The following is a 27,931-nucleotide window of genomic DNA, read 5'->3' as shown; positions in this document are numbered from 1 at the left end:
TGGACTTCAACCAAGAAGAAATACACTGGCGGGATTGTTAGTAATGTTCCAGGTCGCCACAGTCCGGCAGGTGTATTAGTTATAAAATATGCACAAAGGAGCTAACCATTTTCTGTAATTTAGTTGTTTAGCCTCCTATTTCTCCCTAGAGGTAAGTCAAATGGTGCCTTCTATAACAGAGTTGTCGAGATCTGAGCTATTATTAAACAAGGCCATAAACACAGGGAACATGTTTGTTCCGGTTGTTAACCAGTCAAGTGGACTAAATAATGCCCATAGATTCATCTTAGAATGCAAGCAAGTGCTCTTATAACCATATTCTAATTTCTCCATCCTTAGGACAGCAGTTGATTATTAAGAGGACAAAGGCTTCAGTAACACAAAATTTGCCCAGAAAAAATTTGCACACCGATAACAGTCTAACACTGCATTGCAGTGCCATCATCAATATAGGCATTTCAACTTTGTTGAAGTTTAGCCATTTGGCATAGTTGACTGAGACCTCAAATCTAAGCACTTGTCCTTGTAGAGTTCCAGTTCAAACCCTGGGTATTGTTTGAAAAAAAAAAAGGGAACTTTATTCAAGTTCAGGTTTATTTACATGGTAATTTTTCAATCCTTCTCGATCTTTTCTGGCTCTTTGTGTAATTTTTTTGGCTGTTAGTACAATCTTTTGGACTTTTTTGTGGGCTTTTGCTGGCTCTTAGTTAATATTCTCTTCCCTGATCCTTTGTTTCCCTTGTTAGTTACCTGTAATTTTTTCCAATCATAAAAGCATCATTAGTTTGGCAATAATGTCAGTGACACTTTATGATACATTTTTCTTAATGAACCTAACTGAAGTTGATAAAAGAGCTCCATAAAGAATCATAGAGTTGGGAGTTGGTGAAGGTCAATGCTGTCACAGATTCCTCAATTGTTGGAATCTCCAAATAAGATGATGATACATTATCACCAACATCCAAAGTCTCGGGTGGCAGTATCACGACCTACATACATGACAATTGTTAACAACCTATAGTTCCGTAATGAACCTTAGCGACCCGAACTAGGTACCGCTATCTTCTAAACCCTTTGTTCAGGTACCTCCTGACGACTCATACCGAATGGTTCAGTATCAACAATCCTTATAATGTTATAAGGGATTCCAAAACCATGTTGCAGACCTCCATGGCTCCATTATGTTGCAGATGCACATAAGGAGAATTCAAACATGGCTTTTTTTTTTTAGCCATTATTTTACTATAATGGCTAACAAAATAGTATGAATAAAGATCTTATGTTTTGATTGTCGGACAAAAGGGAACGAACGAAAAAAAAGTTACTTTCGTATTGATATTTTTGTCAAATAATATTATTATTTCTGTTGAGAGAGTGATAATAATCGCAAATGGGCTAGGGTTATACATTCATTAATCTATCCATCTATTATTTTTAGATTGGACTTCAACATGATTTCAAAGTTCTCACTTTTTTAATTTGCGTGAAAGTGGTAATAATTCCAGAAGGAATTTTGGTGGTGATTATTTACTCAAATATCCATTCACCTACTAGTTTAGGTTATTGAGTTAGACTTTAATAATTTCATCTACTAGTTTAAGTTTTTGAGTTAGGCTTCAATAATTATATATAATGATAGCCATTGCGCTGTCGACCAATTTTAGCCAGCATCCTGGGGCCAACGGCACCAAATTTTGAAGTGATAATCTCACCCACTCTCTCGTCCCACCTCCGCCATCTTTTCTAGATGACAGCTTCCGATTATTTTTTAACTGCCGGATCTAAAGAGAAAGAAAGAAACCATGGCCTCCGGCCCCGCTCACCAACCACTACCCCACAGCACAACTCCTGTCACCACCCGAAGTATTAATCCTCTCATCCATCTTAAAATGCAAGCGACGGCAACCACCCACCCTCCTCCACCACCTTTCCCTCTTTGGATCATCTCAGCTTGTATCCCTTTCTTCCACCTTGGTCTCTATACTTCTCTGGGACGTCGTTGGCCATGGGGCGTGGCTTCCTTTCCCTGATCCTCGCACTCGGGGCCGCCATAGGGGCTGCCCGTGCGCAGAGCTGTGAGGAAGATCTCCCTGCCGCTCTCACCAATTATTCCGGCCTCGCCTGCACGCCCGTCTGGAATAATTTTATCCTCAGGGTAATTATATCTCCATTCTATACATCTTTCATCTCTTGTATTTATTTATCGTGGATAAAATCCTAAATGTAGATAATGTGATGGATCTTTAGTTAGGATTTGGAACTTGGGCAGTCAACCCATTTTCGGGTGCTTAGATCTGGTCACTTCTTGTGCTGATGACGTGGCATTTCTATGAATTTTCTGGTTCATGAAGTGGAATATGAAGATTTTTACTTGATATGGGTTGGAATTGGATGATACGGACTCATAGATTAATGCTAAGCAAACGGATCAGTGCTGTAAAGTTACATAGAGGGGAATGATTTGAATAGGAGAGGAGATGATGCAATTCAAGAAGTGTTGGAAAAATTCATCATATATTATGTGAAACTTGATGATCTGATGTTGGTTTGAATCTACAAGAACATCATATTCGAGGAAGAAAACCAAGAAATATTTAGTTACAGAGGATGCACACCTTCGAGGATCGAAAACCTAGGTATAGACTATATGAATTATGGAAGGACTGAAAAAAATGCATGACAGGCGCAACCCAAACATCTAATTGCTATAATGTTTGTAGAGTTTTAATAATATGACCGAGGGTGCCAACTAGGGCAATTGGTGAAGTTATTGGGGGTTGGTAAGCCTAACCAATTTCAGCCAGGTTTCCTTTCAACCTAATTATAAAAGAAAAGAAAAAGAAAAGTAGCATGATCCAGCACCCCTTCCTCTTAGACTAAAGAAGGATTTTAAATGAATATTTACTTGGACAGAGATGCATCATCCTTAAGGTGTATAGTGGATGAATGTTTAGAAAGGAAGGTGAAAAGTATTACTACAAAGTAGTGAGACAATTTGGATAAAATTTGCCGAGATCATTATTAGAATCGTCATCCGTGGACATTATGGAAAATGTCATGCATGAAAGCAATCGACGAGAACAAGGCATAATGCATCACAATGTGCATCATTTACTAGTTTTGTTTCTTTGATTATCAGAAAAGTTTCTTGAAACGTTTGTTGTCTGAACTATATTTCATTGAAGTAGATACTAAATATTGTCCCTCGATTTCTTGAAACATTTGTTGCAGTACTCCAAGGACCAAGACAATGTTTTGCGCATTGTCCTATCTACTACATATGCCACTGGGTGGGTTGGGATGGGATTCTCGAAGGATGGAATGATGGTTGGCTCCAGTGCAATGGTGGGCTGGATGGGCAAGACTGGCATACCTCATATCAAACAATACTATTTAGGTGGAAAGTCTAGTTCAGAAGTCAAATTAAACCGGGGGCAGCTGCCGACTGCTGCTGTTCCACCTACAGTTGTTGTTGATCAGGCCAAAATCTACATAGCGTTTCAATTGAAATTTTCAGCTCCAATTACTCAGCAGAAACTTCTGTTCGCTCTTGGGACTAAAATTCCAGTCAATAAGCGCTTAACAATACATGATGATAAGACATCTATTTCCTTTGACTTCGCATCAGGTTTTGTTCCTCTTGCCATTTTTCTCAGCCTTTCTCTGGCTGTGAGGTTATTAATGCTTGGATTAGCTATGAAATTATATTTATTATTTTGTCAACATGCAGCATGTTTTCTGCATAACTAGCTACATGCTTAGAATGCAGATAGGCAAGTTTCTCAGAGGATCTGTAGAAAATCTGAGAATTTTAAGGTGTAATAAAGAGACTTAATGTTTTTTGGAAAATCCTTAATTCACAAAATATCCTTCATTTTTCCTATACTTGTTATCTACACTATAGTATTATTACAACATATTCTCTCATAGTTGCCTATCTGCCACCTGTGCGCAGCACTTGATATTTCTTGCCTTATAAACGGGGCACCTACTCCATATATAGCTGGTATTATATTTGCAGAATGTTGTACTACAATCACTATACATGTTTGTGATTTTGTGTTTTACAACTGTAGTTCATCCTATTTCCCTGAATTTTATACCAGAAATTTTCGTCTAGAATAGAAGATCCTCTTACCGAACCTACTTGGTAGTGCACTCATGTTTTATAAAGTTAGTCTGTTAGAAAATCAAAAGCAGCCCCTACTTCCAGTCTTTAGGAAAACCTTAAAATCTGTAATCTAACCCTTGATCATAAATATTATTATCTAAATCCAAACTATTGAAACCAATGTTCATCAGTGACCTCTTCCAGCAACAATTGAAGCCATCCAATCACCTGCATGTTGAGCTTAAAACCAAAGCAGCATATCCAACTCTCTTACTTGCATCACCTTATTGCTAGGTTGCATTTGATAATTAACCTGATATGATGAACATTTCTTCTCAAGTCCTTGTGTGCTGTAACTAGTAAAAGTAGAGATAATGCCATTGCATCGTTCGTGGAATCTTTGGACATTCTATGTTTTATGCCATTGCGTCTTAGTTCTGGATCAAACTTCCTTTAGTGTACCAGTCGGCTTATTCTTTTTCATTATAGAATTTACACTTCACTTTGTTTCCAGGTACTTCATCTGCTTCTTCCTCCTATCCATCCAATCTCAAAAGGACCCATGGAGCACTAGCTATATTTGGATGGGGTGTGCTCTTACCTATAGGAGCCATTGTTGCAAGATATTGCAAGCAATGGGATCCATTATGGTTTTACCTTCATGTGGTCATTCAACTTATTGGATTTGTTTTTGGTCTTGCGGCTGTGGTGGCTGGAGTCGCACTATATGACAAACTGCATGCAAATGTTACTGCACACAGGGGCCTTGGCATTTTTGTCCTTGTGCTGGGTATTCTTCAGGTCTGTGAGCTGATCTTTTACTTGTCTAAGAATATATCTGAATATCTTTTGATGTTTCTATTTTTTATGTTAAGGATAGCAGAAATCACAGTCTCAAATCCCCTTTCCCATGCGAGAACACTACTTCCATGTCTGTATGAGATAATGTAAATGTGCTTCATCTTCATCTAGGGAATGAGATTTTCCAAATTCCATTGATAGCTTGGCTCCACCTGGGGCACAAGAACATAATGTGATCTGTGGTGCTTATTTGAATCCTAAGAAGAAGAAATGGTTTCGGTCAAAAGAAAGTGAAATGTGGCTATTCAAGTTTATGTTGCCCATAAGAGCAACAGAGCTTTTAATCATTAGGAGAATATGAAATTGCATTCTCCAAGTTAATAAATTCTATGATTTAGCTAAATTCTACTTATTTTTTAAGAAAATATATATTGTTTAAAGCAAGCTTTAAGGTTTTCACAATTGTCCAGTTATCATCAATCCTATCTCTATCTAGAAGTTGTGGCCTCCAAAACATGTGATATAGACATCTAACTTTGTTATTTATGCGCTGCTTGCAATTGATATCCTTGGTTGCTAAATCCTCACCAGCAGATATTAATTTCCTTTTTTTCCCCCTCTTTTTCCTTTTGACAAGCATGTAGGAGTGCCACCATCCTGAGTCAAATTCAGAACCTCTCCAACTGAGAAAGGTGGCAACCGGCGAAATCTCATTGCCATAGACACTCTCATTTAGTTTTCAATTGCACGCATGCATGCATGCATCTGGCTGTTACTCCTCCTGAAGTATAATGAAAGCTGTTTTTTTTCCTCTGTAAATAATGATTGACTGAAAACAGAGTATACAAATTGTGCTGCACTTCCATTCATGCTTGTTCTGATTGTAATTCCCACCATACAGGTGATAGCATTTTTCCTACGACCTGATAAGGACTCCAAAATCCGCAAGTACTGGAACTGGTACCACCACTGGGCTGGAAGGCTTGCACTCTTTTTTGCAGCAGTTAACATCGCTCTTGGGATCAAAGTTGGAGGTGCGGGGAGTTCCTGGAAAATCGGTTATGGTTTCAATCTTGCCATCCTGCTGATTGCGTCTATCGTTCTGGAAGTCCTGCTTTGGACAAGATGGTCCAAGAGATCTGCCGCTTATCCAACAACATATTAGCTGCAACTTGTTTTGTAATCATTAAGATTAAGGTATGGTTTTAATAATTAGGTGTGATGTTGGTAAGTTTTCTTTGTTACATATCTTTCAACAACCATTTTGAGTTTACCAATCGCAGTCTATGTTGGTGCTCTAATCCGTTCCATCTTTTTCTCTTTTATTTTTTGTAAAAAAGTGATTTGTCTTGATTTGACATTCGATCAAAAGTTTCCTTCCTTCTTTTCCATTTGGTGGATTTCAGGATGGTTAGTTTATTAGATTTGTTCAAACAAAGGATAAAAGGTCATGAAAAGTTCTACCTGTGCAAGGATCCTAACGAGCTGCACTCGTTAGGGACACTGATGGATGCCGGGCCTTTCACTACTCTTCAGTTTTATTGGGCCAAGTGAGTCTTGATCAATTGGTGAAGTGGAATCCATGATCAAGGTCATTGGTGACCCCCCATATAACCTAACGTCCTTTTGTACCATACCAATGGACCATGCAACCTAACCCAGCAACTCTTGAAATCATACCTTCTCCATCACCTACCGGGGCCAATTACGGTCCTACAAGTTAAAAGATGCTGCTGTCGCATGCATAGCAAAAGAGACAAACAACTAGTGCATGAACGTTTGGAACTTACTTCGATAGTAAAAGCTTAAACTTAAAACAATTAAATATGTTTGAAGCCTTCAAAAAAAAAAAAAAAATTCTTCTAAGGAAAGAAAGATGCAATCACTGAGTAGCTTAGAGCCATGTTTGCGACCGCTTCATGACAATATGAGATGACGCAAGTGGAGAGAGCGAGAAATGGACCCGATACAACCAACGGAGCTCGAGGAGGCTCTCATAATGGAGTGATGCGAGAGGGATGGGACGGCGGGGCCCGCTGCCGGGGTATTATTTATCAGGCCAACGTCCAAAGAAGGCGACAAAGCCATCTCCTCGCCGTGACCAACAAAAACCAAAAAAAAACAAAAGAAGCCATCACTTCGTCTCCACTACAGCTGGTTCCTCGCACCTATCACTGAAGCTGCGAAACGAGGCTTTTCCCTCGACCCAAAGCTACGTTAATCGTTGTGGTAGGGGTGGGGCCAAGCTCCCCTCACCTTCCGTCCTTCAAATGCTTCCAAGGGGAAAGCTAGAGGCCAAGGGCGGAGATGGCGACCGAGGCGGCCGAAGTTATTTACCGCGCTTCCGTTGGAATTTTGTGTGGAATTACTTGGGGATACTGCGGAGGCCAAGTTTTGAAACGGGGTAGTATAACTAATTCAAGGATAAGATGGAACTAACGTACGTAGGATAAGTCGCTTCTTCTAGAGTACAATTGATGTTGTAGTAATTATTTCTTACTTTAAACGACAAATGTATCCTTCTGTTTGTCGCTATCTTCTGGAATAAAAATTGAAAATAATGTTGCTTAGGTGGTACTTCAGAAACTATTGATATCCGACTGTTTCTACTTCAATCAAACCATCGGGATCAGTGGGTTCCGTTTTGCTGGGACAATTTTAAAAAACACAAAACAACCTGTACCAATTAAAATTATTTTTTTATTAAAATAATTTTAAGAACTAAGTAACAATTTATTTTAGCAAATATTATTTTTATATTAGCATAATTTTACACCAATCTATAACTTTTGATATATGCCGAATAAGATGAGATAGAGAAATAAAATTAATTTTGTTTATCTTTTATTTTTATTTTTTTAAATATGTTAACACATGCCAGTTTTTTTTTTTTTTTTTTTTGGCTTGTTTGATATTTATCATGGGGATAAAATTAGGATAGATTTCTTATTCCATTCTCCATCTGATCTCTAAACGGAGCCTTAAGTACCTGAAAAATGTTTCCACAGAACATCTTCCAAGAGTAAAATTGTGATTTGGCACCAAATTGACACCTGAAACCATGTCGTACCATACCAAAAACTAGAACTTTTCTGGAAGGTTCTCGGAAGGACACGCAGCCAGCACTTAACCGAAGGTGCCGCGAACGCGGCTGCCGATGGAAGGCAAAAGGCCGGGGTCCCCTCGATGTGTTCGCAAAATGGTATAGATTTCCCGTGGTGCGGTGAGCCACGTGGTGCATTCATGTCGCCCCAGGTGTCGTTAAGGAGTGCGGCAAAAAGTGGCCTTGGCTTTTAGTTCCCACTGGCTTGTACTGGGGAACCTATAAGTGCTCATGGAGAAAAAAAAAGCCCAATAAGTGCAAACCTTTGCAGCACTGTTAGCTCAACTCAGTAAGTGCATGCCGAAAAAAAAAAAAAAAAAAAACTGATGTGTTACTTTTTTTAACTAATTATCTTTTAATAAATATAGTTGCAGACAATTTGCCCATCACACCTAGATAGATTTATTCAGAGAAAGAGAGAGAGAGAGAGAGAGAGAGGGGAGGGTTATATCTTTTGTATGAAAGTAGAATTTACACAATAGCTACTTCGAAGTTTGTACAGATATGCACAGGTGCAATTCAATAATTGACATTGTAGACTATTGCAATTTTACTGTAGTAGGAGCTTTATAACATTGGATTCTATAACTAATGGTTAAAGGTATGGTATGATGGGTGAAAAATCTCTGTATTTGGGTATGCATTGATATTAGTGGGGGACAGACTCGCAACCATGTAGTAAAAGGTTTCTGGCGTGCGCAGAAACAAATGTGTCAGTGCTCTAGATTTAATAAGATATTTCAATATCATAAGAAGTTGCACACAAGTGGTGTTTAATCTCAGACCATTTCACTGAGCTAACTTGGGATCCATTAGTAGCTATTCTGACAGAGTAAACCCTTAATGAATTAACTAGCATCAATTTTATCCTACATGCTTCAATCGGAATCAAGAAAAAAGAGCATTGAGACCAGAAAGAGATTGTCACTTTGGTTGCATAGCATCACTACTCCAATTAGAGCAGTTGGGAACTTTGGTATGTAGCTAATGTAAGGGCTTCTAAAGTCGTCCCTTTCAGGCCATCAATTTCAGAACAGCTAATGCCTTCCAATTCTTATTCCAGTGGTTTGCCCAATTAGATTCCCACTTCATCTCCCTCCTTTCCTCCCACCTTTTCTTTTGCCAGCCCACCAAAGTTTCCCCTTTTTGTTTCTTTCGAGTCCGGCCACCTGTTGGACCCTACACATAATGTGACATAGTTGAGCTATTCTTCTAAGTAGTCATTAGCTAGAGCTTTGGAAAAGGTGGTTGGCTATTTTAATTCAATTACCAATTAGTTAGTTCCTCATTTAGTATTTACCATAGCAAATTAAATAACCCGAGGTCATACATATATGAAGGGTGTTGTCACCTTTGAGCATTATTTTTGTTAGATTCATAAGAATGGATGGAGCATATGAAGAGATTGGCCTCATCCTATCATGTCGGCAAGGGAATATGAATCATTTGGATGAATTGGAGGTCAAGATATGCCCCTCTCTTTATTTTTATTTTCTATGCTTTTTTTTTAGTACTAGTGTTGTTCAACTCTTAAAGTCTGTTTGAATGATTGAATTGAAAATTCTATAAAATTTGTGTTAGACTAGACTAGCCCGCTCTAAAGGTACTCTTAAAAAAAATTATATATCCAACCAAGCTTATAATTTTATGGTTTTGCTAATTATGCTGATTTAATCTATAAATTTTATAAAATTTTTAGCTCTTAATTTTTGAACTTTGCAAGCTCTTTTACAACGGCAGTTGAGTTCCATTTTTTTTTCTTGGTTGCTTCTTATCCAAACCAATGATTGTTGGGCTTACTTTAGCTCCAGATGTTTTCATCACCACAGATTTGGTTATTACCTCATACCTTAGAACTATTTAAGGCCAAATTTAACTAAAATAAGGTAGTGACACTGCGTCCCGTTCTGAAGATCTACATTCTCAGACGGCCATGTATGATATAAAATTATGCTATTTCTCCCAACCATCAACATCAGTCTCTATCTTTATCTTCCATCACTTCTGTCTTCTCGCTCTTAATGACCTACTCTTTTCTCAAAGCCAATCAGGCGCCCATACGAGAATAAAATTAGGAAAGGTACATAAAAGAGGCTGATACGACAGTATTTATCAGCGGTAATCCTATAAAGAACTGCAATAGTTCAATAGTGAATTCAGAACTATTTGACATATTTATTCCTTTGGAGATTAAACTGAAGTGGTGGATACTTTGGTGCTCTTAATTTGACGGAGTCCCGGGATTCAAATCTCCCAACAGTAATTTTTTTTGCCCCTTTTGATTGAACTCAAATCTCCCAACAGTGGAGGTCCGTATGATGTGATATCCACAGCAGAGTGGCTTGCATAGCGTGTTTCAGTTGGCCCCAGTACTTGAGCTTATAATCCTTACACTACTGGAAATGAAAGCAAACAAGAATAGATAACTAGATATATTGAACAAAGAATGAAACTTACTTTATGAAAAAAATCATGCACCACTAGTTCATACTTATCAGCAGCATTTTCTTATCCTGTTATCCATGACATGTTGATATAGTAGACATGCAACTATCAGCCTTCTTTTAATCAATTCAAACACTTCATTAGGCTGACATAAACATTATACATAGATAATCCAAACACCATTGACACATCAGCATTACTAGCTGGAACCAAATAGAGCACAACCCAATTCTTATGAGCATAGACATACCATCAAACATGACAAACAAAGGATACTATTTTAAATCAACTGGGACTCGAGGAATATTCTTCTTTGTACTGGAGTTTAAAAAATTTTGTTCCCCATAATTGAGTCCAAGGAGCACAACAGCATATCCATATGGGTGCAACAGGATTTTATAAATTGTCCAACTAATAACCTCCACTTCCTCCCCAATTTGGGAGCCCAGGGCCGGAAAACATCAGTTGCTTGTGGGCCCCACACGAGACAAGGATCCAAAGGTGGAGGAGGATCTAGGTAAATGCTATTTGGTGGGCTGGGTGGAACAGCTGATCATCAAAGGAAGGCATTCACCGAATCACCGAATCAGCTCAGCCGACGGTGGGAGGCCGAGGGAAAGGGATGGAAACGCTTTGGATTTGCCGTCCCGCCCCACCTCCTCGTCTATATATTTGGCTGCCATCCCCTTCTTTTTCTCCCGTTCCTGTCGGTCTCCTCTTTGCATCACTTCTTGTAAGCATAGCTAGAAAGGAAGAAGAAGAGAGAGAGGACGGACGGGAAGAGAAGAGAGGACGGGAAGGGAAGAGGAGATGTACGCGGAAGCAGGGCTTCAGTATCTTTTCTTGCAGGAGTCTCCGTCGGAGCTACCGCCGCTGCCGCCGCCCCCCCACCACCAGCAGCACTACTCTCATCTGCCACCCTGGGACACCAGCCTGACAAATGGTGGACCCTACATGGTAATTTACTCCCACCTCCCCATCTTTTTTTTATTTTTATTTTTATTTTTTTTATTGGAACAAGAATTTAAAAGGGGTTGATCGATTGAGATGAATGCTTTTCTTCTACTTCTTTCTTTTTGTTTTCTTTCTTTCTTTCTTTCTTCATCCTTTCCTTTTCTGAGAAAGGAAAAAGGATGTAGAAGAGAAAAAGGGCAAAAAGGGAGTTTTAGGGGTATTTGTGGGTGTTTTGGTAAAAGAACGGAAGCACTGCGCCGAGTCCATGGGCTCGGCCAGGTGGAGGAGCTCCGTGACTGGGTCTGAATGACCTGAATGCTCACTGTCTTCGCTGGTTTTACCGAAGTGGCCCTGGGCTGCTTTTTTTTTTTTTTTCCCCTTCACCCTCAGAGATTGGTTAATAATGGAAAAATCATCTCAAGAGTAGATTTTAAAAGCATATCAAACAATCATCCGTTGAACGGTTAGGTTGCCGAGGAATTTGATTTTACTCTCTAATTCTACTCTCTTTTTTCTTTGGCTAACGTCAAAATTCTGATTTTACTGAGTAGTCTGGAACTTGTGTTGATTCTGCTCACTTATGAATTTGCATACGATGAGTAGTAATCTCTTGTAGCTTAAATGCATCATGGACGGCACATAATGTTGCAAATGGATCATCACGGTGAACCTCTTGAAATTGTTGTTGAAGTGGCAAATTCTTGATATATTGATTTCCTAGTGCTTATGATTCAAGCTGTTTCTACTGGTTATTTTGTTTGCTCTTCACAGGTTTTAGTATCGGAAAGAAGGGAAAAAGTGGAACTTTTATAACAGTTCCTCTGCTATCGTAATGATATCCACCTGCTTGTGCTTATCAAGAATCTATTCGTATCTTTATTCCATGAAAATTCCTTTGACATTTGGTCTTGGATATAAAGGGGTGATGAGATAAGAAATTCCTCATATATCTGGTAGCAGAATATCTTAACTATTACTAACAACAACGCAATCTGATGAAATGATGAGTTTCTTGGACCGTATAATTAACTGGGATTATTAATTTCGATTCTGTTTGTGCAGAAAGAAAATAAATACGATCATGTATAGTTACCTTTTTTTTTTGCTTATTGTTATTTTCTTCTTTTTCTTCATGTGCTTCTTTCATTTAGATTTTTGGTTTTACACTACTTGTAGGTTTAGGTTGCATTGCGTTCTGTGGTTCTACATTGGTCAGTGCGTGAAGATTCCAAATTTGTACTACAATAGGGTACTAGATCAATAAAAGATGTTGGTACTCGGTTAATGGTTGGATGAAGAAAATGTCTGAGGATCCAGAAATTTCCTTCCAAGGATTCAATTAGGCATCCTCTCTCTCTCTCTCTCTCTCTCTCTCTCTCTCTCTCTCTCTCTCTCTCTCTCTCTCTGTGTGTGTGTGTTTACTTGAATAATTTACACTTCCACTGCACAGCTACATATGACACTCAGAAAAATTATCAACTCATTGTTTGTATTAATAATCTCCAAGAACTCTTCAAACTACAATACCAATAGTTGTCTTTGATGGCTGCAAAAATACATGTACAAGATGAAAATTACAGCCTGAAGTGGCAACAAGTTAAGAATGAAAACTTCTCTATTGGTGGAAGCAATATATGGACTGTGTCTACCTCTATACCATGGCATCTCTCTTAACAAAGATATACTATTTTTCAGTTGCTCTTTATTTACTTCTCAAAAATACAACCAACCAGAACAAGAAAAACTACATATGTTGTGGAAGAAGCTAGTAGTTTCTGAGGATAGAAAAATAATTTTGTTAACTCTGATTTTCTTCTATAGGACAACATGATGGACACTTCCATTATATCAGAATATGACCTAGGTGGAGAAGGGGATCTATTCAAAGCTCCAGAACCCATCATAGAAGAACCAGTTCTTCCGCTTGATCCCATGATAGCTGCCATGTCCATTATATCTGGAGGAGATGATGTCATCACAGAAACATCTAAGGTTGGGAATATGGAGTTTGTCCAAACCGATCAACTACTGAATGATGTCTTCTACGAGTGCAAGAAGGACCTCCTAGAGAAATCTGCAATTAAAGAATCATTTTCTGAGGTATTAGATGCAAAGATTCCTGCAGTGCAAACAGAAGAAGATTCAAGTTCAGAGAAAATTAGATTAGTTGCAGAAGGACAATTGCAGAGAAGTGTCAGCTCTGGAAATCTAACCTCAATGGAGTGGATCTGTGGTAGCACAACTAGACCAAACTTTCTTGATTTTCAAAGCCTGGATTTTGAAGCTGTATTCGGAATGAGGAGAGCATACAGTGAAGGAGATATTCAGGTCAGAATAAATCAACCAGTTCTCCAAACTGGTTGTTTTCCTTTATTCTTCTTTTCCATATCCTGGTTTATGCTGGCTTTGATTTAGTAGGAAACATTAAAAAACAAGATATTGTGATTTTTTCTCTTTAAAAAACTCTTTTTTAGATTTAAATCAAAGATGAGTGATCCTTGAATATCTGTGCCATTATTCAAATTTAAAATTTCAGGCCCACAGACTTCATAATATCGGAATAATAAAATTAAGCTTAGATAGGTTTGTGCAAGTAAAATTAAAGGACAAAGGAACGCATATCACTGGCTAAGTTCTCCCAAGCAAAAGATGGAAGAAAAAAAGAGCTGACTTCTGAATAACAGTTCCATAGCAGAGTTCTCTGCTTAAACGTTGGAACATATTTTATTAGAATAACTTTGTCAAATAGTTGTCTTTCCTTTGGCCAAACTCAAAATAGCATTTTTGTTAAAAAAAATGGGCACTTGCTTTAAGAAGTGCCTATGGTGTCCATTTGCTAATGTGTATCAATTTTGTTTGGAAGTAAAATGCACCTGGTAAATGGTATGGTGCACCATGCTAAATGGCAGCCATTTTCTTTTATGTCTTCCGAATTGGTCCTACAACTCTTGTTATTTATACTGATTTCATAGAAAGGTTATTAACAAAGTAATGCATGAGTCATAGCTATGATGGAAATTTATGTATAAAAACATTGGTGCAGAATTTTTCTGAAAAAAAAAATCAATGGCTTTTTTATATAATAATTTGCATAAAACTTATTTTAGAGGCAGCACTTTTTAGGTGCTTGTGGCATTATGGAGCTTGGACAAACTTTTCAAGACAGAAGCGTCCATGCCCTCAAGAATATTTGTTTTCAAAAATATTTTGCTTTTACCTAGATATGCAATGACTGGGGAAATCTCCAGCACACCTGACTGCATGGCAGTGAAATAATTGTCTGCACGCAGTTAGGTATTGTTTGGTTTGATGTCAAGCATACTCAGATGTTTAGATGTGCCTGTAATTTCTACAGGATTTTGAGGGTCATTGATTGTGAGTTTTTCTGACAGAATCTTGACAATAATAATGCAAATTTTGGAAGCACAAGTGCTGTTCGTTCTTCATTTGAGCGGCTTTTAACCATCAGTGACCTCAAGAGTGAAGAACGAAGGCAAAAACTTTCCAGATACAGGAAGAAGAAGACTAAGAGAAACTTTGGCAGAAAAATCAAGGTAAATAATTAACAACCATCTTTTCAACTTTCCACCTTTCTTAGAGTTCTGAGCATACAAATGATGAGTGTGCCAATCTGGCAAAGTGTAGCTATGATATTTGCTTCCATCCAGTCAATGATGAGAGTTATTATTTTGTTACCATTGACAAACATGACAAAAAGATGAGTATAATTACTTTCTAGAAGAACAAATTAGTTACTGTTCCAAACTTGTCGTGGTATCTGTGAGTGATTCATCTCATATAGAAGTTTGCTGTAGCTAAATATTCTATGAGGAGCTCATGTCTTTTATGTTTTATAATGAAGATGTAAGAGAAAAAGAACTGTTGATGAGTGGAGACCATTAGGAGAAAACCCAACCAGCCTTAACCACGAAAGAACAATAGATGATTTCCTAACAATGTGTCTTGAAGTATAAAGAAAACATTCCCAGTTACTTTGCTGGTGAGTGTATACTACATTGAAAAGCAGGAGTTAATGTCTTTGGGTCTATTGAATATGCTTACATAGGAAAAAAATTAATTATTTATTTAAATTTTGTCATATAAATTTTATAAAATCCTATCAATCTAAAGAATCTCTACATAACCACTACTCCATCCCAATCCTCCCTTTTCCCCAACTGCCTCAACAGCCACGTATTCCACTCATACCACAGCCTCCTATTCACATGTTCTTTCTTCTACTCCCACTGCCTTGGAATGACCAAAACGGCAAAAGCGTTCAGCCTCTTTGGTGGCACCTCCAAGTTCAACCAACAATGGTAAGCCATTGACATGCGAGCTTGCAGAAGGATTGCAACATTTAAAGGCTTGCATAAGAACTGCAATCATCTCAAGGTTCTTTGCACTGTACTTTTTGGTTCTTCACATGTGGCTAATTGTTGATGACATAACCCCTCAAATACTTTGCAATGACTACTTGGATTATTTCCACTTTTCAGTTCTTAGAATTCATCTTTTATGTTGGCGAGGATGGACACAATCCCAAATTCCCCCTGGCCCGCAAAAAAGAAACAGTAAAGGACACAAACCAAGGGCCTCTATATGTGATCTTTTACTGCCACCTCTTTACTTTGTAATTTCATCATCAAATTTCATCCGGCTTAGATAATTTTTATAGCGACTGCAATCCCATTTCATCATACTATTATTAACCCATTTTGATGACCGATCTTTATTAATTATCTCTAAAGTGGTCTTATTTCATCTTAACCAGCATCACAGGTTTGCGGTGCAAAAATAATTTATTAGATAATCGATTACCAGTGCCTGCCGAAAGCTAATCTATAAGTTGTTGATCAATGAAATTAATCGATTACTTTATTGCTAACTACCACATGTATCCAATTTGGTTCTATCTACATTTTTATTACTCTAAAGTTGTTCATGAAACTGTATAAGGTGATAAATTTTGTATTTTCAGTATGCTTGCAGGAAGGCTCTAGCAGAGAGTCAACCAAGGGTGCGTGGAAGGTTTGCAAAGACTGAAGAATGTGAGGTTTCAAGGCCACGCAAGTAATTGTATACATTGCACTAGGAAATGGTTAAAGCTAATAGCACAGATAGCTGTGCAACCCACCAGGATGACAGCCTCTCAGTGGACGATGTCGAAGATTGTATGTGGCGCCTTGCTTGCTGAAGGAAAACCCGTGTCATTGGGATATCTGCTTTGCTGTAATAACTGTTGCTTGATGGGCGCAGAGCTGAACTCCTATAAAAAAGTTTTGAATAAAATGAGATTCTATCCCGATCTTGAATGACAGGTATGAAGTCCTTCGTGTTGGAATGCCATGAAACCATTGCATGAGATTATGACTTCAGCATCGTCAGTGCCTTTACGACATGTTTCTTTGTGACGATTAAACCATCATCCAGCCCTAATCAGAGAGTTGCTATGCGACACTAAACTGTGATGAATGCAACCCTACCCTAATCAGAGTTTCTTTCTGATGAATCCAGAACTCGTCTCATACCGTCAAAAGAGTTGCTATGTTTTTTATGTGCATTGTGTCCTCCCGAGTTTCTTCTTGCGGGATGTGACACTACACCGTGAGATGGATACCACGTCCTGTTATTATTTGCCTGTTATTAGTTGTGATGAATCAGAGACTGCCTGATGTGACCAAATTTGTTAGGTGGGTTGGTTCTGCTGCCTCCAAATGGTTTGAGGGGAATCTCTCAAGCACCGCGCAGAGGACCATGAGACTGGAGCAACGGCCACCACCATTTCATGTTAAGTTTATGGCTCCCTGTTTTTGTTGGGATTAAAGTAATCGCCTAATCGGCCACTTTGTCCCCTGATTATAGCCTTGTCTACTTCGTACATTGTTAAACCTACAGTCTGCATGCCAAAAACTTGGATCACAATCAACACTCTTTCTTGGCCCCCAAGCCCTACTGAGCTCACTGAAAAACCTTTAAAAGGTTTGGGCTGCTCCTTTCGCTGCTCATCGCAGCCCTACTTGGATCCAAGACCGTGAGCAGGTTTGAAGATAAATGGGACTGCTGCCGCCTGCTCTTGTTCGCCTGAGCCACACATCCACACGCAATCCGCAGGTGCAAAATGAACATATATGCTCTCATCCACCGCAGAAGGACCAACAACGGAAGAACGTTCTCTCATTACCCAGTAAATATGGAAAACCCACTCAAACAAGTTCACAACAATTAAGCTGCATCGGTAGCACCCAGTTGGAGGTACTCCGGTAGCATTCGATGCCAATATATCTCGCACTTCAATTTTCCCTGCAACCGTAAATAAAACAGCAGCATAAGGGAAAGATCATCATTTTCAGCTTACAAGGTAGAGCTACCAGCATTATCATCTCAATTATGCAGCTTAACTGCTGCTTCTTCGCTGGTCAAGCATGCAAACATGAATATCCTCCCCTTCTGCTTGAAAACACAAGCTAGAGAGACCCTAAATAGCTTCAGACACCATGGATATTGATTCCCTCGATCACCAATCCATGAGCTTCCTCCAACAAGCCCCATTCCGACCCAATACCAGCATCGAATCCAGGGTCACCAAGCATTACACTACCAGCTGATGCAGCAGCCCCCCCTCGAAAATAATACAGAAGCTGAAGGGGATCAACTGAAATCAATCATTCAGATCCGTTAATATTAAGTGGGGTAGAAGAGAATCCTGGAAACAACTAATATAAACTGCAGTCAAAGTTCAAAAGTCAGGAATCAAAAGGCAATCTCGTTGAGCATTTGTCATAAAGGGGAGAAACGGACTACATCATAGCACACTCAACCAGTTAAAGTTGCAGAAGATGCAAAATCCAGGGGGGAATGAAGTGACAGTGCAGCAGCAGTGCTGTCCCTTCCACTCATCTTCTGTGCGACCAACAGCGCCATTTCAAAGGAGAACATGGTACAAGCATCACTTAGCAGCACATAATGGATATTGATTCAAGGATGAACATATACGGGGGAACACCAATGCTATTACTTGACATAGTTTCCAAACCGGCGGGCAGCACCACGAGGTGCAGCTCCACCTCTGCCCCGCCACTGGGCACGAAACCTCGGTGCAGTCTGATGGCCATTACCATTGATCGCATGCTGGGACATCGCCTTCATCCTCTGCTCCTTCATATTTGCAAACAGTGCATCCAAGGTCTGTGGCCTCTGCTTGGAAACCACCTTATCCTGCATATATTGTTTAGCAGAATCTATAGACCACCAGCAAAGAACATAATCCAAATTCCATCTAAATCAGCCATGGATGGAATCAAAACAGAAAAGAGAACTGAAATTGAAAACTACAAAACTATCCCCACAAACTATAACCATTAAATTTTGCTAGCAACAAGTCGGAAAATTGAAAAAAAATGTCATCTACCCACAACAACACCAGAAGGAAACATCACATTTTACAGCAAGCCTAGTATTTGTCGAGGAAAAATCAGTCCAGTCCTTGAAAATTTATCTTTCAAGAATAGTTGAAAACAAAGAACCATCTTACTCTCAGATTAATTAAATCACTTGACAAGCCATAGTTCAGAAAGAAAATCTTGAAGAACAATTGCAAAACATAATCTTCCAAGTAAAGCTTGAAAACTTGGTTACATTTTCAATTTTGGGCGAGATTCAGGAGTTTTGGTTCTGGTGATTTTAATTAGCTTCAAGTTTCAAGACTTCAATAATAGAAATCAGGGAAAAAAATTAAAGCAACGAAAAAAAGGGAAAGAAAAAAAAAGAAAAAGTTATTATATAATACTTGAGTATGTTTCAATATATACCTTGCATGTTTAGTTTTAAGTTTTAACTGTTTTGGGCTGAAGTTGATATTGCATAAGTAAAATTTACAAAGTATATTGGTATCTTGTACTACAAACATGCGCACACGCACATATATATATTACACTTCAATCGTTTGAAAGTTTCACTTCATTTAGCAACAGCAAAGCTTGTCAATGCCTAGCCCGTTCGAACTTTATATTGAATTTGAGCATTACTTTCTCATATTTCTTTTGGTTGAGTGACAATTTTCACTAAATGTAGTTCGGAATGTTGTATTTATATTATATAAAAAAGGCATCATTACTATGAATGGTAGCATCTTCTATTTAGTTGTTGGAATTAGTATTTACTCTTTATAAAGTACCACAATAAGGCTCTTTCAAAGGCCTTCACCCATCACGGTTATGTTTACCATCTATTGCCCCTTTTACCTCAAGGAACATAAGAAGCCAGGGAAGAAAAGGGGAGAAAAAGGGGGAAGGGCTGCTAAAATCGATGCTATATATTCAGTATGCTTAAAGAAATAAAGAAATATCCCGACATAATTAAATAATAAAAACCAAAAACAAAAAAATTCAAAAAGAGGTCGTGGCTAGTTTCAGTCATTTTCAGCCAAAACTAGCCAAAGCTATGAAATTTGACAGTTTAGGCCACAAATTTGACCAAAACTCAAAAACTTTTCTCACAACTATTATAATATCAATGTTACCATAATAGAACGATAAAACAGGCACAATGTCTGATCTTATGTTAAACTACTATCCGTGACAGGAAATGACTCGTAAGTGAAGAGTAATCACGCATACCATTTGATACATATTACTAATATAGATCAGACATCAAAAGTGGACCAGGATTATCCATTGCCCATATTATTTTCGAGGTAAATGGAAATTTAGGTTTACCTTTCCAGCAAAGCTATCAGCAGCAGACTTCCTTTGTACTGATGCGACTGCAACTCTGATTCAACAAGCAATTGTTAGTAATAGGAAACAATAACAGTAAATTCAACATTGCTGTTTACAAAGGACTTGTAAGAGAATGGGTGAAAATAAAAGCATATTTTTCTCATGCCTGCACAGAACTATCATACTTCTCACATGAAGTTTGAAGCTTGCTTACCATCATCTTTTAAAAGCAAGTTATAATAAGAAAGAGACTAAATAAACCAGATATAACTGCCCAGAAACTGAATAACTCTGCCTTCACTGACATGGCCATCTCACTTACATCCACAAGCAGCAGTTTGTCATCACTCAGAAATACAGAGGTATGGAGAATGTGTTCCCCAGTAGTCCACCATTCTATCATATTGGCAGCCAGATAGAAGTGTGCGATGCCATGACATCAGTGAATAAGTCCACCATCATTCACTGCAAAAGTTCTTTGAACTCATATAAGAGTTCTTCCAAATCACATTTCATTGACATGGTAGTACTAACCCAGCAACCAAAGAGCTTCAGAAAGATGAACGACAGACGCGGAACTCCTAGAAACAATTTGGAAATTACTTTGCACAATGGAGACTCCATGTCTGAATTGAAACTGCCAGCACTTCAGGTGCACCTGCATTGGCAATACACTTGCCAATCTAAATATGGTACCTCAAGTCTCCATTGCCCTCTATTCGATGATCTTCGAGTTTTTAAAACAAGTAGGGGTTTACCTACAGGTGTGACTCAGAATAACAAGTCACTTCCATGTTTGTATACCACCATTCAACCCAGTAGGTTGCTCAAGATACAAGGGGCAAAGTTGACACAATATAAGGATTCACGTCTGTATAGTGACAGCAGATCCACTCTCCCTTAGAAACTTTGAGTGACTCAAGTATAAATTCCTACATCTCTGAGGATGCTATAAATGAAGCTCATGAGTTTCAGACAGGCAAATCATAAGTTTCAGATAGACAAATTAAACTCATGTACAACAACGATCCTGAAGTCCAAATCCTTGAACAAACAACTAATGTTGCAGAACCCATGTACGCAGAATGTGTACCATCATGGAGGTCTACATGAAGAAACTGATTATATCTGAAGTAGCAAATCTTTAAAGAACAGTAAGAGATCTGAGAATCCAAGATAAGTAGAGGTAACAGAAGCATGTCATAGACACCATACCTTGCCTTCAGAAAATGCAAAAAAAAACTATGAAACAAAATTTTTACTTCAACTGTTATGATCCAAGTGCTTCCTTCCATGTCAGTAGATGAATCATAGGCCAAATATCTACTAACTCTGCAGCATCATAAATGAGATATCGAACTCCCAGATGCAGAAAAGGATGATTGTAAAAAAATTCCAATTCATCCTCTACGGTTCGCTAGCGAAATAGCAAGTGCATATATAATTTTAAACACCATTGCCAGTATGCGAACCAGATAGAGCTCTTAATCATTAAACTAAAGCAGTTACTCAACCAAATTTATTCAGGCATTGCTCAAACTGCATATATGCCCCCAACATATATATGAAATATGTCCAAAATGAAGCAGTGCAAACATTCTGCATAAGTGCCATTTCCCAGGTCTAAATCAACGGAATGGAGATGGCACATCTCATCTTGTATAATACTGAGAAGTGAAACCGATAAATGAACTAGCCATCTCATATGTATATTTGACCCATCTAACACCTCCATGGCCCACTAACAACCATAATAATTCAATTGCATGCATGTGGAAGGCTTCCCAAAATTTACAGAAAAAACCATGGTTTACCTGTAGAAATACAGGTAAATAGAAGAGTTCAGAAAACAATAATAAAGAAAAGACAAAAAAAGGTAAAAAGAAGCCTACAGAAAGAGTATAAAACATTAGTACCTTGGCCTGTTCCAGTTAACCCCTCTACGAATTGGCATGGCGACAGCCCTCCTAGCAATCTCTGTTGTTACAGGAAACTGATTCCCACGAAAATTTGACCTTCTCTGTGCAAGCACACCCTAAAGAGACATGAATTGTAAGAATGAAGAGACAGGAAATCAAAAAAAAAAAAATAGTGTTTTACAGAAAACTAAAAAATTGAGACAGGAACATATTTTAAAGTAATTTTACCTGTCTAATTGATGATCTAGAATCCATAAATCGCTGAGCCTTAGCGTTACCCTGGGAAGCATTGCCATTCTGGAAGCCTCGGCTTTTGATCTACAAATTCAAAAGTTTTAGCTTCATTGCTTTCATGACAAAGAGGAGCTCGTGCACAAATAGAATCCTTACAAAAAACAAATCACTCACTGGCTGTCTCGGAGGTCTTTTCCCTTTAGACATGTTTTTCTTTGACATTTTTATGATATCATCTACAACCAGCATAAAGCCATTGAATTACAAAGCCAGCTTTATGTCTGTCATAATGCTTTTGCAATTTTGATGCAAGATGGTTGACAGTGACAGGCATACCTAAAGTCATGTCCATTTTTTTCTCAGTAAGCGCAATTGCTTCAGTTGTTAGTGGCTTAGCTGCCATCTGGAAATTATAAACAAAAGAACATTAAGCAGCAGTACTAATACAATCAGATGGCACAACTCATCAGAAGCAAAAGGCATCTGTGTCAATCACTGGAAGTCTCATGAAAGTGACCTTGAGGAGGCAGGGAAAGCACATTGTGCATCAGTAAATTTTTGTTGCAGAGGAGTTGATAAATACTAAACAAAATATAAGTCATTCAATGCAAAATATCTAAAAGATGTATTAGCCATGTGATATTAATGAACACAACAATCAAGAAAAGGAGATAGAATTATGTGTTCAGTGACAATTAGTATGCCTGCATACAAGAATAGAAAGTAGGAAGTACTACTTTCTGGAATTAGTGTAATTGGGGCCAACTTCCTTCATGTCCCCATCTCCTAGTTCTCTCTCCCCTTCATGGCCTCCTCCTGAAAGAAGGCCATAGGCAAGGCAATCAAGGGTAATAAGCCTGTGTCAATGATTGCATGATGGTCACATGATCAGATCTCATGTTTTCACATTTTATTCATTTGACCAAATGGTCTATCACGATTTGGGGAGAGTAAGGGGATCCAAGAATAGCTAATGAGAAGAAAAAAAGAAATTGGTGGTGGTGATGACATAAACATGGACCATGATGGAATTTCTACACAAAGATTGATCACAGGATTCTTCTATTGATTAGGTGAGTGCTTTATGCCATCTATGGTGGGGTTTCTCTCATATTAATATCTTTCTCTATATTTTATTTTTCCCCAAAAGCAAGGTGTGGGTTGGAGAAGCAAAGATGATTTTTTTGTATTCGCCACAAAAAAAGACACTGATAACCAATGCCCCTGCTCTCTACAACTTCTCCCCCTTTTATCAATTAGTCTTGTAGATATAGATGTGTATAAATGATTACCTACAAGAATGGTAAGAAAGTGACACCCGCAGATAATGCCAACTAGCTGTTAGTGACTGATGACTTTATCTTTCAAGAATCAAGAAGAATATCTAATGGACATCCTGATCCCATCCCCCAACAAAATATATAATAGCAGATACAATGCAAGTGATGATTTGAAAAAAAAAATTGATAAAAAGAGAGTATTTAATGGATGTTTTCACAAAGAATAGACTTTCCATCGGACCATAAGATTTTTACCTCATGCATACCAACAAGATTCAATTGGAGTGGTTTGTTTTTCTCTAGAGTACTCATAAACGAATCTTAAGAACCTTAATAAAAAGAATAATTTTATAAGAATAATCCCTTGACAGTGTTATGGCTCTTTTAATTTCTAGATTAGGAATTCTTAAGAACTACATAACACAATATCTGTTCATACTTCCCTTTACCCTCTTAATAAGGCAAATTCAGTTACTACAAAATGTTCACTCAATCTTTACCATTTCTGAACATACTTTCACCAGACTATACTCATGTATATATCCGGATATTCATATTCGCATCTCACAAGCATCATATTTATATTGCTAATCAAGATGCTTATGCCTATTAAAAGGATGACATATTTTAAATGCTGAGATATATTTTACTTGACATTTTTCCAGTTTTGCTTAAATTTTGTTAGATAGTTATCTGATGATATCGGGTATGCTTTTCCTAGAACCATTAATAAGTGAAAAGACATATTCTTTACTGTAATTAGTGAACCAAGAACACTTTCCTTTACAGATCACAGCAACCCAAGCAGCACTGCGGCACTATTGTTGGGAAATCAACAGGTTTTGAAAACATATAACAATACTATTCACACACAACTCACAAATATGGGGCACCAAGACTGCCAGGGTAATTCATTTTAAGCAATGTTCAGACACCTCTAGAATTTTCTCTCTTACTTGGGGCATGGAGTATTACACCAATCTTTGACCGATAACATAGACACAAATACTCAGGCAGAACACTCTGAATCTCAGCATCGAATCACACACTTTTTACTGAAAGCGATTACTAATTAGTTTGAATATTTCTTTCCCCATATGAAACCATATATATTTGCCAGAATCCTAACAACGATCAAATCTGTCAAGTTTTTTCAGCACCATCCATTCAAGTTATTCCCATTAATTCTCCAATAGACTCCATGTATATTCTAGAAAAGCTCAAACAGAAATAATATGGTCCCGTTATCTTGAAAACAAATTAATAATAAAACTTATCCCTTCATCAGACCAATAGAACAAACAAATCAAAGAACCCAAACAAGAAACCATCCCATGCTCTAAGGAGGTTAAAACACGAAACCCTACAATAGCAATCCCATAGGGCCCCGTCAATCAGCCCTACCAATTTTACGTTCTTCACATAATCATGCTCAAGAAACAAAATTTCAGAGATTTTAATCAATCTACAGTTTCTATCACTTAATAATCAAAAAGAAAACCGACACCGACAAATAGGAAAGAGTTATAAAACGTGGGGTTTCCAGATCATTCCTCCAAGAAACAAGCGTATACATAATAATGATACAAGATACAGATAGACAAAGTCGAAGAAGAATATCTTCGGATCAATCAAGAAAACGGAAAAAAAATAATGCAGAAAAGGGATAGATCAATAGAACAACAAAACTGACCGGATCCGCAAGAGAAAGGGATATATAATAATAATACAAGATACAGATAGACAACGTCGAAAAAGAATATCTTCAGATTAATCCACAAGAGACGCAGAAAAAAGGTAGAAAAAGAGATAGATCGATAAAACAACAAAACTCACCGGATCCGCAGGAGAAAGAGAACTCCTCGCTCGACGAGCTAGAGTTTCAAACAGAAAAACTGGAAAATCTCTCGCGCCTCCTCAAAGAATAGGGCTCCCACGGTTTCGAAGAAAAAGGGCAGGGATCGAGATTTTTCGCAGCTCCTCGAACACAAGATTAGGGTTTCTACAAGAACCGAGAGACGCTCGCACGCCCTCTCTATTTGGTCAATAGTCGAGGGTCCCTACCGAGTGCAGCTATTTATAGTTGGTCGCGAAGTCGGCACACCTACGACGCGTAAAAACCACAATTCACCGACTTTAGTAATTATTGATCCCATTTTCATATGAATTGAGATCCGCATAATATTCGATCATACTTTTCAAGATACTGAGAGAAGAAGAAAAGGGGTGCATCATTTGAAAATGGAGGTGTATTTATCATCATACACTGGGGCGAGTTGCCTCGTCACCGGCGGTAGACGTAGGGCAGCAAATGGGTAGGGTTGGATTGGATCCTGAGTGACCCCGATCTGATCCGATTTCTTGTTTGGGTTCTAATTTTGGACCCAGATTCGATCCGGATCCATGCCAACAAATTTTGACCCGACGGATCATTCGGGTCAGGTCCATGCCTACAAATTTTGATCCGATGGGTCATTTGGGTCGGGTCAAATCCATGTATAACCAGACCCAACCCAAAAAATAAGCCCAAATGATGTTATTACTCTCTAACTTCCGAGACCCAAATGATGCTGTCCTAAAATAGGTCAGGTCATGTCTGGATCTGGGTCAAAATTGGGTGGACCCGATCCGACCCGAAAAATAGAACGGATCCAAATTTAGGACCCGACCCGACCCTGCGGGTCCTAAAATTCGGGTCAGGTTGGGTCACGGGTTGACCTGACCCATTTGCATCCCTAGGTAGATGATAGGCTGGCTTTTTGGTTGTTGACTGGACAATGAGTTTACAGTTGCTGGATAAACTAGGCTGGGTCTTCATCTTACTGGACTTGGACCAAAGATAAGATCAAACTTATATTTAGGTTTAGGGGGCCGAATCTAACTAATTTTTTGATGGTCCGACTTGGGATCTGGTCTAAGTTAAGGGGCTAGACTAGATATTTGAACAAATATTTGATGGTTTAAATGGGACCATTTGAGTCTGCGAAGATTGCTCCAAATTATTGAAATACACTATTAGAATTTTGTATAAGGATATTATATTGTAACAACGAATATTAAAAATCTAATATGAAACACTTAGCATGATTAGCATAGTAATATCATAATAATATAATATAATATTCATGTTATATAATATTAACATTAAAAAAGTTATATAGTAATCTTATTATTATATTATTAGAATGTTATATTGTAGCATAAAGTTATATTACAAGCATACCAACAATGTTATAATGTTAAATTCATAGTAATATAATAAAAGTTAGTTATTTATGATAACAGATCTAATATTATTATAGTTGTATTGTTATATTATAATAATATATTCATAATTATCATGTCATAGCAAGTTATGCTTTCATATAATATATAACGTAATATGATATCATGTCGTATAATAATATTAATATTATTATATTCCACCATAGAAGAACTATAACATTTTTATGTATATAATATATTGATTGCTATATTATAATAATTATGTAATACAAGAAACAATATAAAATTAGTTTTAGAGGAACAACATTGAAGGGTGAAATGGGTATAAAGAATGGGTGCATGTCTATTCTAGGATGGACAGGGATAGCCCATGCCCCAAAAATAAGCATAAGATAAATTGATCGGGTATAGCTTATTCCAAATCTATGTCCATTTTATAAATGATGTTTGGCTGGCATAAGATCCTTTTCAGGGTCTTACTCTCCAACCAAACACCACATGAGAGGATAGACAGAAAGAAAAAAAAGAAAACTAATAGGAAGTGCTGCTGTAATATCTTCTTATCAAGAGGTGGTGTATTTTTTTCTGTAGCATTTATATTACAAGTAACTTGACTGTACTTAACCAATTCTTTTTTTTAAGAAATCAAGTTGTAGAGTAGATGCTGGTTAAATTAATATAGAACGTCTATTTGGCTAAATTAATAAAGCATGGCCTACTGTTAAATCTGCATGGATGCCGCATTAATGAGATACATGAATTCAAATAGAAAATGACCTCAAAAATAATATAAGAGAAAAAGAAGTGACCAAAGTCTGAACCTGAAGAGCCAAGCATCATATGTTCTCTGATTTAAATAGGAATTACTAGTTGTCTAGGAATTAACTCAAACCATGCACAAGACTTTCATTAACCAACTACCTCAGATTTATAAAACCATGAGAGCACAAACTTTCAACAACTCATGATTCTTTTCTCGCGAAGGGGGTAAAACACAGAAATCTTAGCATTAGATGTTAGATGCATCCCTTGGCCATAAAATAACTTGCCACTGTAAATTAGATCACTGCCATAATCTACTGTTTATGTGGTGCTCGTGCCGCATGAAGATTTTGTCAGATGGCAGTTTTACGCACATA

General features: G+C 37.8%; 3 protein-coding genes across 5 annotated transcripts; 2 read left to right on the top strand and 1 right to left on the bottom strand.

The window, feature by feature from the left end:
* The first annotated feature begins 1,875 nt into the window (after positions 1–1,875).
* On the top strand, positions 1,876–6,317 carry LOC103709520 (cytochrome b561 and DOMON domain-containing protein At3g61750-like). Its single transcript, XM_008794930.4, has 4 exons — positions 1,876–2,155; positions 3,232–3,628; positions 4,626–4,912; positions 5,814–6,317. The coding sequence occupies exons 1-4, from the start codon at positions 2,006–2,008 to the stop codon at positions 6,075–6,077; spliced, it is 1,098 nt and encodes a 365-aa protein (XP_008793152.1). The 5' UTR covers positions 1,876–2,005; the 3' UTR covers positions 6,078–6,317.
* Positions 6,318–11,096: 4,779 nt separating this feature from the next.
* On the top strand, positions 11,097–16,733 carry LOC103709519 (two-component response regulator-like APRR9). Of its 3 annotated transcripts, none has more exons than XM_008794926.4 (4): positions 11,099–11,417; positions 13,236–13,742; positions 14,807–14,968; positions 16,396–16,733. In XM_008794926.4, the coding sequence occupies exons 1-4, from the start codon at positions 11,271–11,273 to the stop codon at positions 16,489–16,491; spliced, it is 912 nt and encodes a 303-aa protein (XP_008793148.2). In that variant the 5' UTR covers positions 11,099–11,270; the 3' UTR covers positions 16,492–16,733. The 3 variants fall into 3 exon arrangements, with proteins under 3 accessions (XP_008793151.2, XP_008793148.2, XP_026661393.1); XM_026805592.2 differs by lacking the exon at positions 11,099–11,417 and adding an exon at positions 12,591–12,757; XM_008794929.3 differs by lacking the exon at positions 14,807–14,968 and having other exon boundaries at positions 11,097–11,417; positions 16,396–16,732.
* Positions 16,734–18,070: 1,337 nt separating this feature from the next.
* On the bottom strand, positions 18,071–25,622 carry LOC103709518. The gene is made up of 7 exons (XM_008794925.4): positions 25,404–25,622; positions 22,624–22,690; positions 22,462–22,523; positions 22,282–22,371; positions 22,051–22,169; positions 20,132–20,186; positions 18,071–18,632 (listed from the first exon to the last, which is right to left on the bottom strand). The coding sequence occupies exons 2-7, from the start codon at positions 22,688–22,690 to the stop codon at positions 18,429–18,431; spliced, it is 597 nt and encodes a 198-aa protein (XP_008793147.1). The 5' UTR covers positions 25,404–25,622; the 3' UTR covers positions 18,071–18,428.
* Positions 25,623–27,931: the final 2,309 nt, after the last annotated feature.

Source organism: Phoenix dactylifera, chromosome 11 (assembly GCF_009389715.1).
Source record: "Phoenix dactylifera cultivar Barhee BC4 chromosome 11, palm_55x_up_171113_PBpolish2nd_filt_p, whole genome shotgun sequence".
Classification (NCBI taxonomy): Eukaryota; Viridiplantae; Streptophyta; class Magnoliopsida; order Arecales; family Arecaceae; genus Phoenix; species Phoenix dactylifera.
This window is presented reverse-complemented; position numbering and strand designations above follow the sequence as displayed.